This window comes from Haliotis cracherodii, unplaced genomic scaffold, assembly GCF_022045235.1.
Source record: "Haliotis cracherodii isolate W230 unplaced genomic scaffold, xgHalCrac1.p SCAF_15, whole genome shotgun sequence".
NCBI classification, from domain to species: domain Eukaryota; kingdom Metazoa; phylum Mollusca; class Gastropoda; order Lepetellida; family Haliotidae; genus Haliotis; species Haliotis cracherodii.
In genome coordinates this window covers 35,227,990-35,240,643 of record NW_027266270.1, presented here as the reverse complement: position 1 = coordinate 35,240,643, position 12,654 = coordinate 35,227,990, and the positions used below count along the sequence as shown (strand labels likewise).

Sequence of the window (12,654 nt, the reverse complement as noted above, 5' to 3'; positions counted from 1 at the left end):
ATGCAGGCCTTAAATGCAGCAGTGCTTGTGCTAGTTCTCATCTTCGTCGTCTCTCCGTAAGTGACTGAGTGATTTAGTGAGTTGGGTTTAACGCTGCTCTGTACAGCATTCCAGTTATATCACTGCATGTCAGCATCACGTGGGAGGAAAGCCCGAAGTGATGCAGGTGGAAAGCAATGAGCCATATTTCGCGATCGTCACGAGGGGTTGGTTTAGGCTTTCGTCCACGGCCACGTGTCATCCACGTGTCATCCCGTTTGCCCATAGATGTTTGCCTACAGAGGGTCCACAGTCGTGACATCACACTGCTGACTGTCTGCTGCAGCCTGTCGTATAGATTTCCCGGACCTAATGCTACCAGCTAACTGCCCTTTCTGTGCTGAACTCATGTATTGTCTCGCCATGTTACCACGCCACGTTTGACGATGCACATGCGCATTGCCTCTATCTTTACGTGCAACTCATCGATGACACATGATTTCCACGTGCATGTAAGATTTACTGCTGTGGCAATAATGGCAGTGGTATGTTTGCAATCAGCCGTCGATAGTTGGGGTGTTCCCATATTCATGGCTATCATCACTATTACCATCACAATTTGATAGTGATTCATAAACACATTGTCACGATGTAGTCCAAATCGTAAAATCGACTCTGCTTGAGGGATGGGATTTTATCTAGAAAATGCTTGAAATTGTTTTGGTGCTTCGGACTGTTGAAAAAAAGGTTAGCCACAAAAATACATTGTTGCAAGTTGTAGGCAAAAGTATATTTAGTCAGATAGTTCAAGTATATTTAATCTGGTTTTGCAGATGTAGCGAAACAATAGCTAGTTTCCATATCAAATGGTCGGTCCCTTAGACATCCAATGAAAAAGGCGAGGTGCTCAACCAATGTCCACGTGCATATTATTATCGGGTGACACTAAAACATATTTGTTTAATCTGAAAACTTTTATGACCGTTCTATACTGTAGGTACTAACACGCCGTGATATAACTGGAATACTGTTAGAAGCGGCGTAAAACCCATTCACTCACTCGCAGATACAAATAAATGATAATTGTTTGAAGAAAGAAAGGGCGGGAGAAATGCTCCTATAAAAATGATTTATCATAAAAGATCATTGGCACAATTATTCCTTTTGTTACAAATACATTTGAAATAATTCCCTCTTTGAGGACGCCATCCAGCGAAATTTACATCAACCATTTAGTCACCTGTTCTTTCATTTCAGATCCTGCGGACAGGGTGAGAGTTTTTAACTTAATTTAGCTCCGCAGTAACTGCAACTCCTGACGCATAATTGACTATATTTAGTATGTACGATCACCACCACAACTCCTGACACATAATTGACTATATTTAGTATGTACGATCACCACCACAACTCCTGACACATAATTATAATTGACTATATTTAGTATGTACGATCACCACCACAACTCCTGACACATAATTGACTATATTTAGTATGTACGATCACCACCACAACTCCTGACACATAATTGACTATATTTCGTATGTACGATCACCACCACAACTCCTGACACATAATTGACTATATTTAGTATGTACGATCACCACCACAACTCCTGACACATAATTGACTATATTTAGTATGTACGATCACCACCACAACTCCTGACACATAATTGACTATATTTAGTATGTACGATCACCACCACAACTCCTGACACATAATTGACTATATTTAGTATGTACGATCACGATCACACCTCCTGAATGTTCAGTGGTTATGAATGAAACATCTCTTTGGATTCGTGTATAAATTGTATTGTAAATAACGAAGCTGTTATACGGGATGAAAAGTTACACATGCGGTGATGTATCCTGACATCTCCTCCTGAGCGGTGGGGTAGCGGATAACGGCGTCACGGCGGAGACCCGGGTTCGCGTCTCCACATGGGTACTAACTTGTGAAGTCCATTTCTGGTGTCCTCCGCCGTGATGTTGCTGGAATATTGCTAAAAGCAAAGAAATACAATACTCACTCACTCATCTCTACCTCGTTTAATATGTACACACCAATCTCTTACTTAACCACTTACCTCCACATACGTATACGTAATATCATTCAAAGTGGACTTGGATAAGGATTCCAGATTGAAACGTGTAATCCTATACCAACTGCATAGATTCAGTCACTCGAATGTCTGTTCCAGATTATTTACAGACCGCCGCCATATAGCTGCAATATTGCTGTGTTGTGTTTAACAAACAAACAAACAAACAAACAAAGCTTACATCACCGAAGGGATTCCGGGTCAGAATTGGTCCTCATCAACCTGGGTCATTGAATCTAACAGGTGGTCAGGCCCGGTGACTTAATTATTTGATTGCGTTGCATCGTACCCCGACGTCGTTGGACGTTGCTCATAATACACTGGTTTGTCTGGATTATTTACAGACTGACGTCATACAGTTGTAATATTGTTGAGTGCGGCGTTAAATAACAAATAAAAAAAGTGTAACAAACTCTGCCTAAAGGATGATATGTGTATACATGTATATGATGATGCTCATGACACGGTGTCTATATGATGATATGTGTCGATATGATGATATGTGTCTTTATGACTATATGATGATATGTGTCTTTATGATGATATGTGTCTAGGTCATGATACTGTGCCTATATGATGATACTGTGTCTATATGATGATACTGTGTCTGTATGATGATATGTGTCTTTATGATGATATGTGTCTATATGATGATATGTGTCTATATGATGATATGTGTCTATATGATGATATGTGTCTTTATGACTATATGATGATATGTGTCTTTATGATGATATGTGTCTATATGATGATACTGTGTATGTATGATGATACTGTTGTCTACATGATGTTACTGTGTCTATATGATACTGTGTCTATATGATGATACTGTGTCTATATGATGATACTATGTATGTATGATGATACTGTGTCTATATGATACTGTGTCTATATGATGATATGTGTCTAGGTCATGATACTGTGCCTATATGATGATACTGTGTCTATATGATGATACTGTGCCTATATGATGATACTGTGTCTATATGATGATACTGTGTCTGTATGATGATACTGTGTCTATATGATGATATGTGACAATATCATGATACTGTGTCTATATGGTGATACTGTGTCTATATGACGATTTGTGTCTATATGGCTATATGATGATACTGTGTCTATATGATGATACTGTGTCGATATTATGATATGTGTCTATATGATGATATATGTCTATATGATGATACTTTGACCGTCATGTTCGCAGTATGGGGAAACTGGGGTCAATGGACTGAGACTGCTGGTGAGTGTAACGCTCTGTGCGGCGAAGGAACTCAAACTATACGGAAAAGAAGACCGTGTGTGGGAGGTTTATTCTGTAAGCCAATATCAGGGGGCTCTGCAACGACTATTGAAGAGTGCAACAACAAGAGTTGTGCAGGTGGGATCGATTTTTTAATTATTTTCACAAAGAAATAACAATGATTAAAATAGACGTCATGTGTCTCACAGACACAACTGAAAACTAAACTTCAGCATTAAAGTTCGCATATGTTGTGGAATACAGTACTTCAGTACACACAGATCCGGCTGGGGTTCAGACTGTGTCTATGGGGCAGGGCTGTACAAACAGATCCAGCTGGGGTTCAGACTGGGTCTATGAGGCGGGGCTGTACAAACAGATCCAGCTGGGGTTCAGACTGGGTCTATGAGGCAGGGCTGTTCAAACAGACCCGGCTGGGGGTCAGACTGGGTCTATGGGGCGGGGCTGTACAAACAGATCCAGCTGGGGTTCAGACTGGGTCTATGAGGCAGGGTTGTACAAACAGATCCAGCTGGGGTTCAGACAGGGTCTATGAGGCAGGGATGTACAAACAGATCCAGCTGGGGTTCAGACTGGGTCTATGAGGCAGGGCTGTACAAACAGATCCAGCTGGGGTTCAGACTGGGTCTATGGGGCGGGGCTGTACAAACAGATCCAGCTGGGGTTCAGACTGGGTCTATGAGGCAGGGCTGTACAAACAGATCCAGCTGGGGGTCAGACTGGGTTTATGGGGCGGGGCTGTACAAACAGATCCGGGTTGGGTTCAGACTTGGTTTATGGGGCAGGGCTGGCAGCTGCCCAAAGGTTGTTCTCTATTTGCTACTCAGAGTCACGGCTCAGTCGCTAAAATCACAGATTCCTCTACTGCGAACATTGGAGACTTGAGGATCTATGTAGGTATGGCTGTTTCTGACACACAACATGCTTCAACGGATGTCAGGTAATCAGCAGTAACAGCGGTGTGTGTTACATTATGGATTTAAGATAATTGACATATAAAATCCCACAAGAATGACTGAATTCCTTTTTACATTAAGATATGTTTCTTGTTGTCTACAGAGTGACGATATGAAGACAAATTTAGGGCATCTCATTAATAATAATATCAATTTGATATACAATTTTTTTATCACATCTTATATGACAGCGAGCGAAAGATAATATTTCTTTTTGTAGTCAGCTCTCTTTATGTTTTAGCGTTAACTTCGTGTTAGGTCCCATCAATATATACTGTTGTTTTCGTCAGGTGTTTGCCGGCAAGGGTGTATCTCCGACATCCCCAATCCCAAAAGCAATACATCGTACTACCACTGCGAAAACAACGCCGCCTTACTCGTGCAGTGCCCTACAGCAACGGTGTGGTCCCACTGTTCCAGTAGCTGCCGCTGAAAGAAAACATGACGCCATTCATGAACGAATAAATACCTTGTTCGCATAACCCAGTCTTGGCATATTTATCACAATCACATCTCCACCCAACAGGGCCAGGTTGTAAGGTGCAATGGACACTCTTCAATCATAAGGATCTGTTCGTCGAGGTACTGTGTTACTGTTAGTGAGTTGAATGTGTTAGTACACCACGAGGCGTGTTAGATTCAAGTTCAATTGGGCGCGATTAGGTCTACAGGTAACCTGCCTCTACACTGGATTAAAAGCGACAAAGCCCTCTAAGGGTATATTGTACGATTCATACTATGGCATAAGCATATTATGTATATATCACTATCAAATAGTTTTGATAACAGGTGTTTACGAAGAGGTGACCGAATCCTGCCCTACAGTCACGAACACATGCAAAGGCAAATCAATTGTTCACCTAAAAACACGGGAACATCTGGTACAAGTCAAAATAAGGAATTGCATAGGACATGATTATTGTATGCGTTCAATTTGGAAATGTTATCAAAATGTCTATCATAAAAGGTTTTTACAGCTTTACTGAGGCCTTGAGGCGTATGATGCTTTTTCAAATATTCGTGGGAACGCACATGCTCGACAGCAGCCTCTGGACTATTACTCGACACAAAGGTGAAGTTGACTTTTAGAAAGTGGAAGTTGGAGTTGTCCTATCCCCAATGTTCACATATATGTTATCTATGAGGAAGTCACACATTGCTTTCTCTATAAACTTCAGATGTCATTAACTTAAGTTTCATTTTTGCCAAATTACTATTGGAGACCTTTGTGAGGCGGCGTAAACCCGTGCACGTTCGTTGCAACATTGCGAAATAACGTACAGTGAGTATGTCGAGCGACTCCGGTGAGGAAACATTTCCTACCCAGACCAAATTCTCTAGAGAAGCTAAATGTACTATTTGATCTAACAGACATATACTGAACAACAAAAGTTCCTGTGACATTGAATAAGATTTAATGCAAAGTTATGTTTTTTACCAAATCTGAAACAATTTCGGTTTGCAACAGATAAAAGACTGCTGTAAGTGTTCAAATGGTTTAATTTGCCATACTGACTTCAGAAAATGCGTGATTTCATAAAAAAAAACCATGAACATGCTAAATGTCAGTTTACAAATCAATAGCGTGTGTGTCGACCTCTGGTTGCGATGCAAGCAACACATCTTTGTCTCATGGAGTGGACCAGGCGTCGCACAAAGTCATGTGGGATATCTGTCCATATCTGCTGGAGCATGTTTCGATGTTTCTGGAGTGTTTGTGTAACACGTGGTTGACAATTCATCTCATCCCACATGTGCTCGATTGGTGAGAGATAAGTGGAGCGAGCCGGCCAGGGGATGACATTCACGTTTTGTTGTTGAAGAGAATCCTGAACAAGTCGAGCAATATGAGGCCGGGCGTTGTCATGTTGAAAGGTTATGCCTGGGCCATGACGACGCAAAAACGGTAAAACAACAGGGCCGATGATCTCGTCGCGGTAGCGTTGTCCATTGAGATTTCCCTCTACCACTATCAAACGGGTCCTCTGTCTTTCTGTAATCCCACCTCATACCATAACGCTGCCACCCCCGAACCGATCTTCTTCCATGGGACAATGATTGACGTAACGTTCACCTCGACGTCGGTACACCCGAATCGGTCTATCGCTGTGGCTGAGGTGAAAACGAGACTTGTCAGTGAATAGAACTTGTCCCCACTGTATGTCCGTCTAGCGTAGACGCTGTCTGCACCACTGTAGACGTGCTTGACGGTGGTTTCCTGTCAAAATGGGACGTCTGGTGGGTCTTCTGGCGACAATCCATGCACATCTGAGGCGGCGACGTACAGTTGTGAATATATTCGTCGAAGGCCAGGGATGCTTCTTGCAGTCACTGTTGATGGCTCCAGTTGTCTTGTTGATTATTGGTTACGCGTGGCCTGCCACTCCGAGGATGGTCTTTGACTGCATTCGTCTGTTGCCAACGTTTCCATGAACACCAAAGGTGTTTCTGTGGACGTTAAATTGTCTTGCAACATCACGTTACCAAATACCTTCTAACGCCAAATACCTTCTAACGCCCTATACCTTCTACCTACCTATACCTTCTAACGCCCAGTGCCTTCTAACGGCCAATCCTTCTAACGCCCAGTACCTTCTAACGCCAAATACCTTCTAACGCCAAATACCTTCTAACGCCCTATACCTTCTAACTAACTATACCTTCTAACGCCCAGTGCCTTCTAACGGCAAATCCTTCTAACGCCCAGTACCTTCTAACGCCAAATACCTTCTAACGCCAAATACCTTCTAACGCCAAATACCTTCTAACGCCCTATACCTTCTAACTACCTATACCTTCTAACGCCCAGTACCTTCTAACGCCCTATACCTTCTAACTACCTATACCTTCTAACGCCCAGTGCCTTCTAACGCCCAATATCTTCTAACGCCCAGTACCTTCTAACGCCTAATACCTTCTAACGCCCAGTACCTTCTACATAGATGATACTTACATCTGCGTGGACGAAACTCGGGTCTACATAGATGATACATACATCTGCGTGGATGAAACTCCGATCTACATAGATGATACTTACATCTGCGTGGATGAAACTCCGATCTACATAGATGATAGTTACATCTGCTTGGATGAAACTCCGATCTACATAGATGATACTTACATCTGCTTGGATGAAACTCCGATCTACATAGATGATACTTACATCTGCGTGGATGAAACTCCGATCTACATAGATGATACTTACATCTGCGTGGATGAAACTCCGATCTACATAGATGATAGTTACATCTGCGTGGATGAAACTCCGATCTACATAGATGATACTTACATCTGCTTGGATGAAACTCCGATCTACATAGATGATACTTACATCTGCGTGGATGAAACTCCGATCTACATAGATGATACTTACATCTGCGTGGATGAAACTCCGATCTACATAAATGATACTTACATCTGCGTGGATGAAACTCCGATCTACATAGATGATACTTACATCTGCTTGGATGAAACTCCGATCTACATAGATGATACTTACATCTACGTGGATGAAACTCCGATCTACATAGATGATACTTACATCTGCGTGGATGAAACTCCGATCTACATAGATGATACTTACATCTGCGTGGATGAAACTCCGATCTACATAGATGATACTTACATCTGCGTGGATGAAACTCCGATCTACATAGATGACACTTACATCTGCGTGGATGAAACTCCGATCTACATAGATGATACTTACATCTGCGTGGATGAAACTCCGATCTACATAGATGATACTTACATCTACGTGGATGAAACTCCGATCTACATAGATGATACTTACATCTACTTGGATGAAACTCCGATCTACATAGATGATAGTTACATCTGCGTGGATGAAACTCCGATCTACATAGATGATACTTACATCTGCGTGGATGAAACTCCGATCTACATAGATGATAGTTACATCTGCGTGGATGAAACTCCGATCTACATAGATGATACTTACATCTGCTTGGATGAAACTCCGATCTACATAGATGATACTTACATCTACGTGGATGAAACTCCGATATACATAGATGATACTTACATCAGCGTGGATGAAACTCCGATCTACATAGATGATACTTACATCTGCGTGGATGAAACTCCGATCTACATAGATGATACTTACATCTGCGTGGATGAAACTCCGATCTACATAGATGATACTTACATTTGCGTGGATGAAACTCCGATGTGCATAGATGATACTTACATCTACGTGGATGAAACTCCGATCTACATAGATGATACTTACATCTGCGTGGATGAAACTCCGATCTACATAGATGATACTTAATTACATCTACGTGGATGAAACTCCGATCTACATAGATGATAGTTACATCTGCGTGGATGAAACTCCGATCTACATAGATGATACTTACATCTGCTTGGATGAAACTCCGATCTACATAGATGATACTCACATCTGCGTGGATGAAACTCCGATGTGCATAGATGATACTTACATTTGCGTGGATGAAACTCCGATCTACATAGATGATACTTACATCTGCGTGGATGAAACTCCGATCTACATAGATGATACTTACATCTGCTTTGATGAAACTCCGATCTACATAGATGATAATCACATCTACGTGGATGAAACTCCGATCTACATAGATGATACTTACATCTGCGTGGATGAAACTCCGATGTGCATAGATGATACTTACATCTGCGTGGATGAAACTCCGATCTACATAGATGATACTTACATCTGCGTGGATGAAACTCCGATCTACATAGATGATACTTACATCGACGTGGATGAAACTCCGATCTACATAGATGCTAGTTACATCTGCGTGGATGAAACTCCGATCTTCATAGATGATACTTACATCTGCGTGGATGAAACTCCGATCTACATAGATGATACTTACATCTACGTGGATGAAACTCCGATCTACATAGATGATACTTACATCTGCGTGGATGAAACTCCGATCTACATAGATGATACTTAATTACATTTACGTGGATGAAACTCCGATCTACATAGATGATAGTTACATCTGCGTGGATGAAACTCCGATCTACATAGATGATACTTACATCTGCGTGGATGAAACTCCGATCTACATAGATGATAGTTACATCTGCTTGGATGAAACTCCGATCTACATAGATGACACTTAATTACATCTACGTGGATGAAACTCCGATCTACATAGATGATACTTACATCTTCGTGGATGAAACTCCGATCTACATAGATGATACTTACATCTGCGTGGATGAAACTCCGATCTACATAGATGATACTTACATCTGCGTGGATGAAACTCCGATCTACATAGATGATACTTACATCTGCGTGGATGAAACTCCGATCTGCATAGATGATAGTTACATCTGCGTGGATGAAACTCCGATCTACATAGATGATACTTACATCTGCGTGGATGAAACTCCGATCTACATAGATGATACATACATCTGCTTGGATGAAACTCCGATCTACATAGATGATAGTTACATCTGCGTGGATGAAACTCCGATCTACATAGATGATACTTCATCTCATGTGTTATATAATTATCTCATGTATCGTTACTCAGACAGTGATTTTGTCTCGAGAAGTTGCGACCCTAGTTGTATACTAGCTTATACAAACATTAGTATTTTAAATAAAGGTGAATACTTAATTACTAATAATTAAATATTTGGGAGCATATTGGTTGTTTATTTTCATTTGGCCTTTTCCGAGTATTACAACATACTGAGATCATTTCAAAATGTCAAACTATCAAAGCTAAAAAAGTGCTTCAATGCTTCATAGGATGATGACGAGCATTAGTTGGTTTGTTTGTATTCGATATAGTTTTACAGTTTAAGTGGTGATTATCACTACAGTAAACTACGGTTATAGGGAACTCAAAGGGAGCACTAATTTTAATTCGTTATAATCGTAGTTCGTTATAAGCAAATGTTTGGAATATATACAGCATATAGACAGGACCAAAAAGATAGTTCGTTATATCCGTCAGTTCGTTATAAGCGTGTTCGTTATAGCCGCAGTTTACTGTAATTCATAATTACGTTTTACCTCTTAAACCTAATTGAGAATCATCATATTCATCATAAATTTTGATAATGACCTATAGTTGTTTTTGTAGTTTGGAGTGAGTGAGTGAGGATTTACGCCGCTTTTAGCAATTTTCCAGCACTATCACGGCGGGGGACACCACAAATGTGCTTCACACATTGTACCCACGTCGGGAATCGAACCCGGGTCTTCGACGTAACGAGCGAACGCTTTAACCACTAGGTTACCCGACTGCCCCTTGTAGTTTGGAGAAAGTGTTGTACTCTCTTCTATTTATTACGGTTGCAAGAGTTGCGTATGTCATTATCCAGTAACTTGAAATGAAGATTTACTTTATGCAATGTTTAGTAAGGTAGAAAGTCAAACAAATTGTCTATGAAAGCATCATCTACGTAGATTATAGTATCATCTACGTAAATGTTAGTATCATCTACGTAAATGTAAGTAATATCTACGTCGATTATAGTATCATCTACGTAAATGTAAGTATCATCTACGTAAATGTAAGTAATATCTACGTAGATTATAGTATCATCTACGTAAATGTAAGTATCATCTACGTAAATGTAAGAAATATCTATGTAGATTATAGTATCATCTACGTAGATGTAAGTATCATCTACTTAAATGTAAGTAATATCTACGTAGATTATAGTATCATCTACGTAAATGTAAGACTTAGTAATATCTACGTAGATTATAGTATCATCTACGTAAATGTAAGTATCATCTACGTAAATTTAAGTATCATCTACGTAAATGTAAGTAATATCTACGTAAATTATAGTATCATCTACGTAAATGTAAGTATCATCTACGTAAATGTAAGTAATATCTACGAAGATGAAATTCTTTTTTTACACTGGCACTAATACGCTTCCATTGGTGTCAGCACATCAAGTGTGTCTATGTCCACGTGCACCGTGTCAGTCAATTGATCTAACAATATTTTATTGCAGCTGTCACGCTTCGAGATCTACAATCATGTCAGGTGACAGGTGTTATTTGTAATTTGATAATATCGCGCACATGCCTGTAGATATAAGTAAAATGTTAGTTTACTGTTATTAAGTTCCATCTGATATAATTCGGTCAACGAGACATTTTGAACACATTTCGATTCAACCAGATAGTAACCAGATGGGCTACGTCCTACATGATGCAGGTCGTGAATCCATGAGGACAAGTATGGTGCCGACAAACCAAGGGTCAAAATCAGGTCGAATATGCGGTTCTCTCATCATTATTGTGCGACACGTGGTCACGTGCATTGCGCATAGCAAACTTGCCTCCGTAGAATGCGTAGACCTTCCGTCCTGCCTTACAACGAATCACAGGATATAAACTAGGTTATACACCATTGTAGTGTCACAGGTTATACACTATTATGAAGTGTCACAGGTTATACACTATTATGTAGTGTCACAGGTTATACACTATCATGAAGTGTCCCGGGTTATACACTATTATGTAGTGTCACAGGTTATACACTATCATGTAGTGTCCCGGGTTATACACTATTATGTAGTGTCACAGGTTATACACTATCATGAAGTGTCCCGGGTTATACACTATTATGTAGTGTCACAGGTTATACACTATCATGTAGTGTCATGGGTTATACACTACCATGTAGTGTCACTGATTATACCCTGTCATGTAGTGTTTTGGGTTATACACTACCATGTAGTGTCCCGGGTTATACACTATTATGTAGTGTCACAGATTATACCCTATCATGTAGTGTTTTGGGCTATACACTATCATGTAGTGTCACAGATTATACCCTATCATGTAGTGTTTTTGGTTATACACTATCATGTAGTGTCCCGGGTTATACACTATTATGTAGTGTCACAGATTATACCCTATCATGTAGTGTTTTGGGTTATACACTACCATGTAGTGTCCCGGGTTATACACTATCATTTAGTGTTTTGGGTTATACACAATCATGTAGTGTCACAGGTCATACACTATCATGTAGTGTCACAGGTTATACACTATTATGTTGTGTCCCGGGTTAAACACTATCATGTAGTGGAACAGGTCATACACTATCATGTAGTGTCACAGGTTATACAATATCATGTAGTGTCCCGGGTTATACACTATCATGTTGTGTCACAGGTTATACACTATCATGTAGCGTCCCGGGTCATACACTATCATGTAGTGTCACAGGTTATACACTATCATGTAGTGTCACAGGTTATACACTATCATGTAGTGGCACAGGTCATACACTATCATGTAGTGTCACAGGTTATACACTATCATGTAGTGTCAC

The 12,654-nt window shown here is 40.4% G+C and overlaps 1 protein-coding gene across 1 annotated transcript; it reads left to right on the top strand.

Annotated features, from left to right (window-relative positions):
* Positions 1-4,742, top strand: LOC139462144 (uncharacterized). The gene is made up of 4 exons (XM_071243646.1): positions 1-56; positions 1,237-1,250; positions 3,297-3,470; positions 4,600-4,742. The coding sequence occupies exons 1-4, from the start codon at positions 1-3 to the stop codon at positions 4,740-4,742; spliced, it is 387 nt and encodes a 128-aa protein (XP_071099747.1).
* Positions 4,743-12,654: the final 7,912 nt, after the last annotated feature.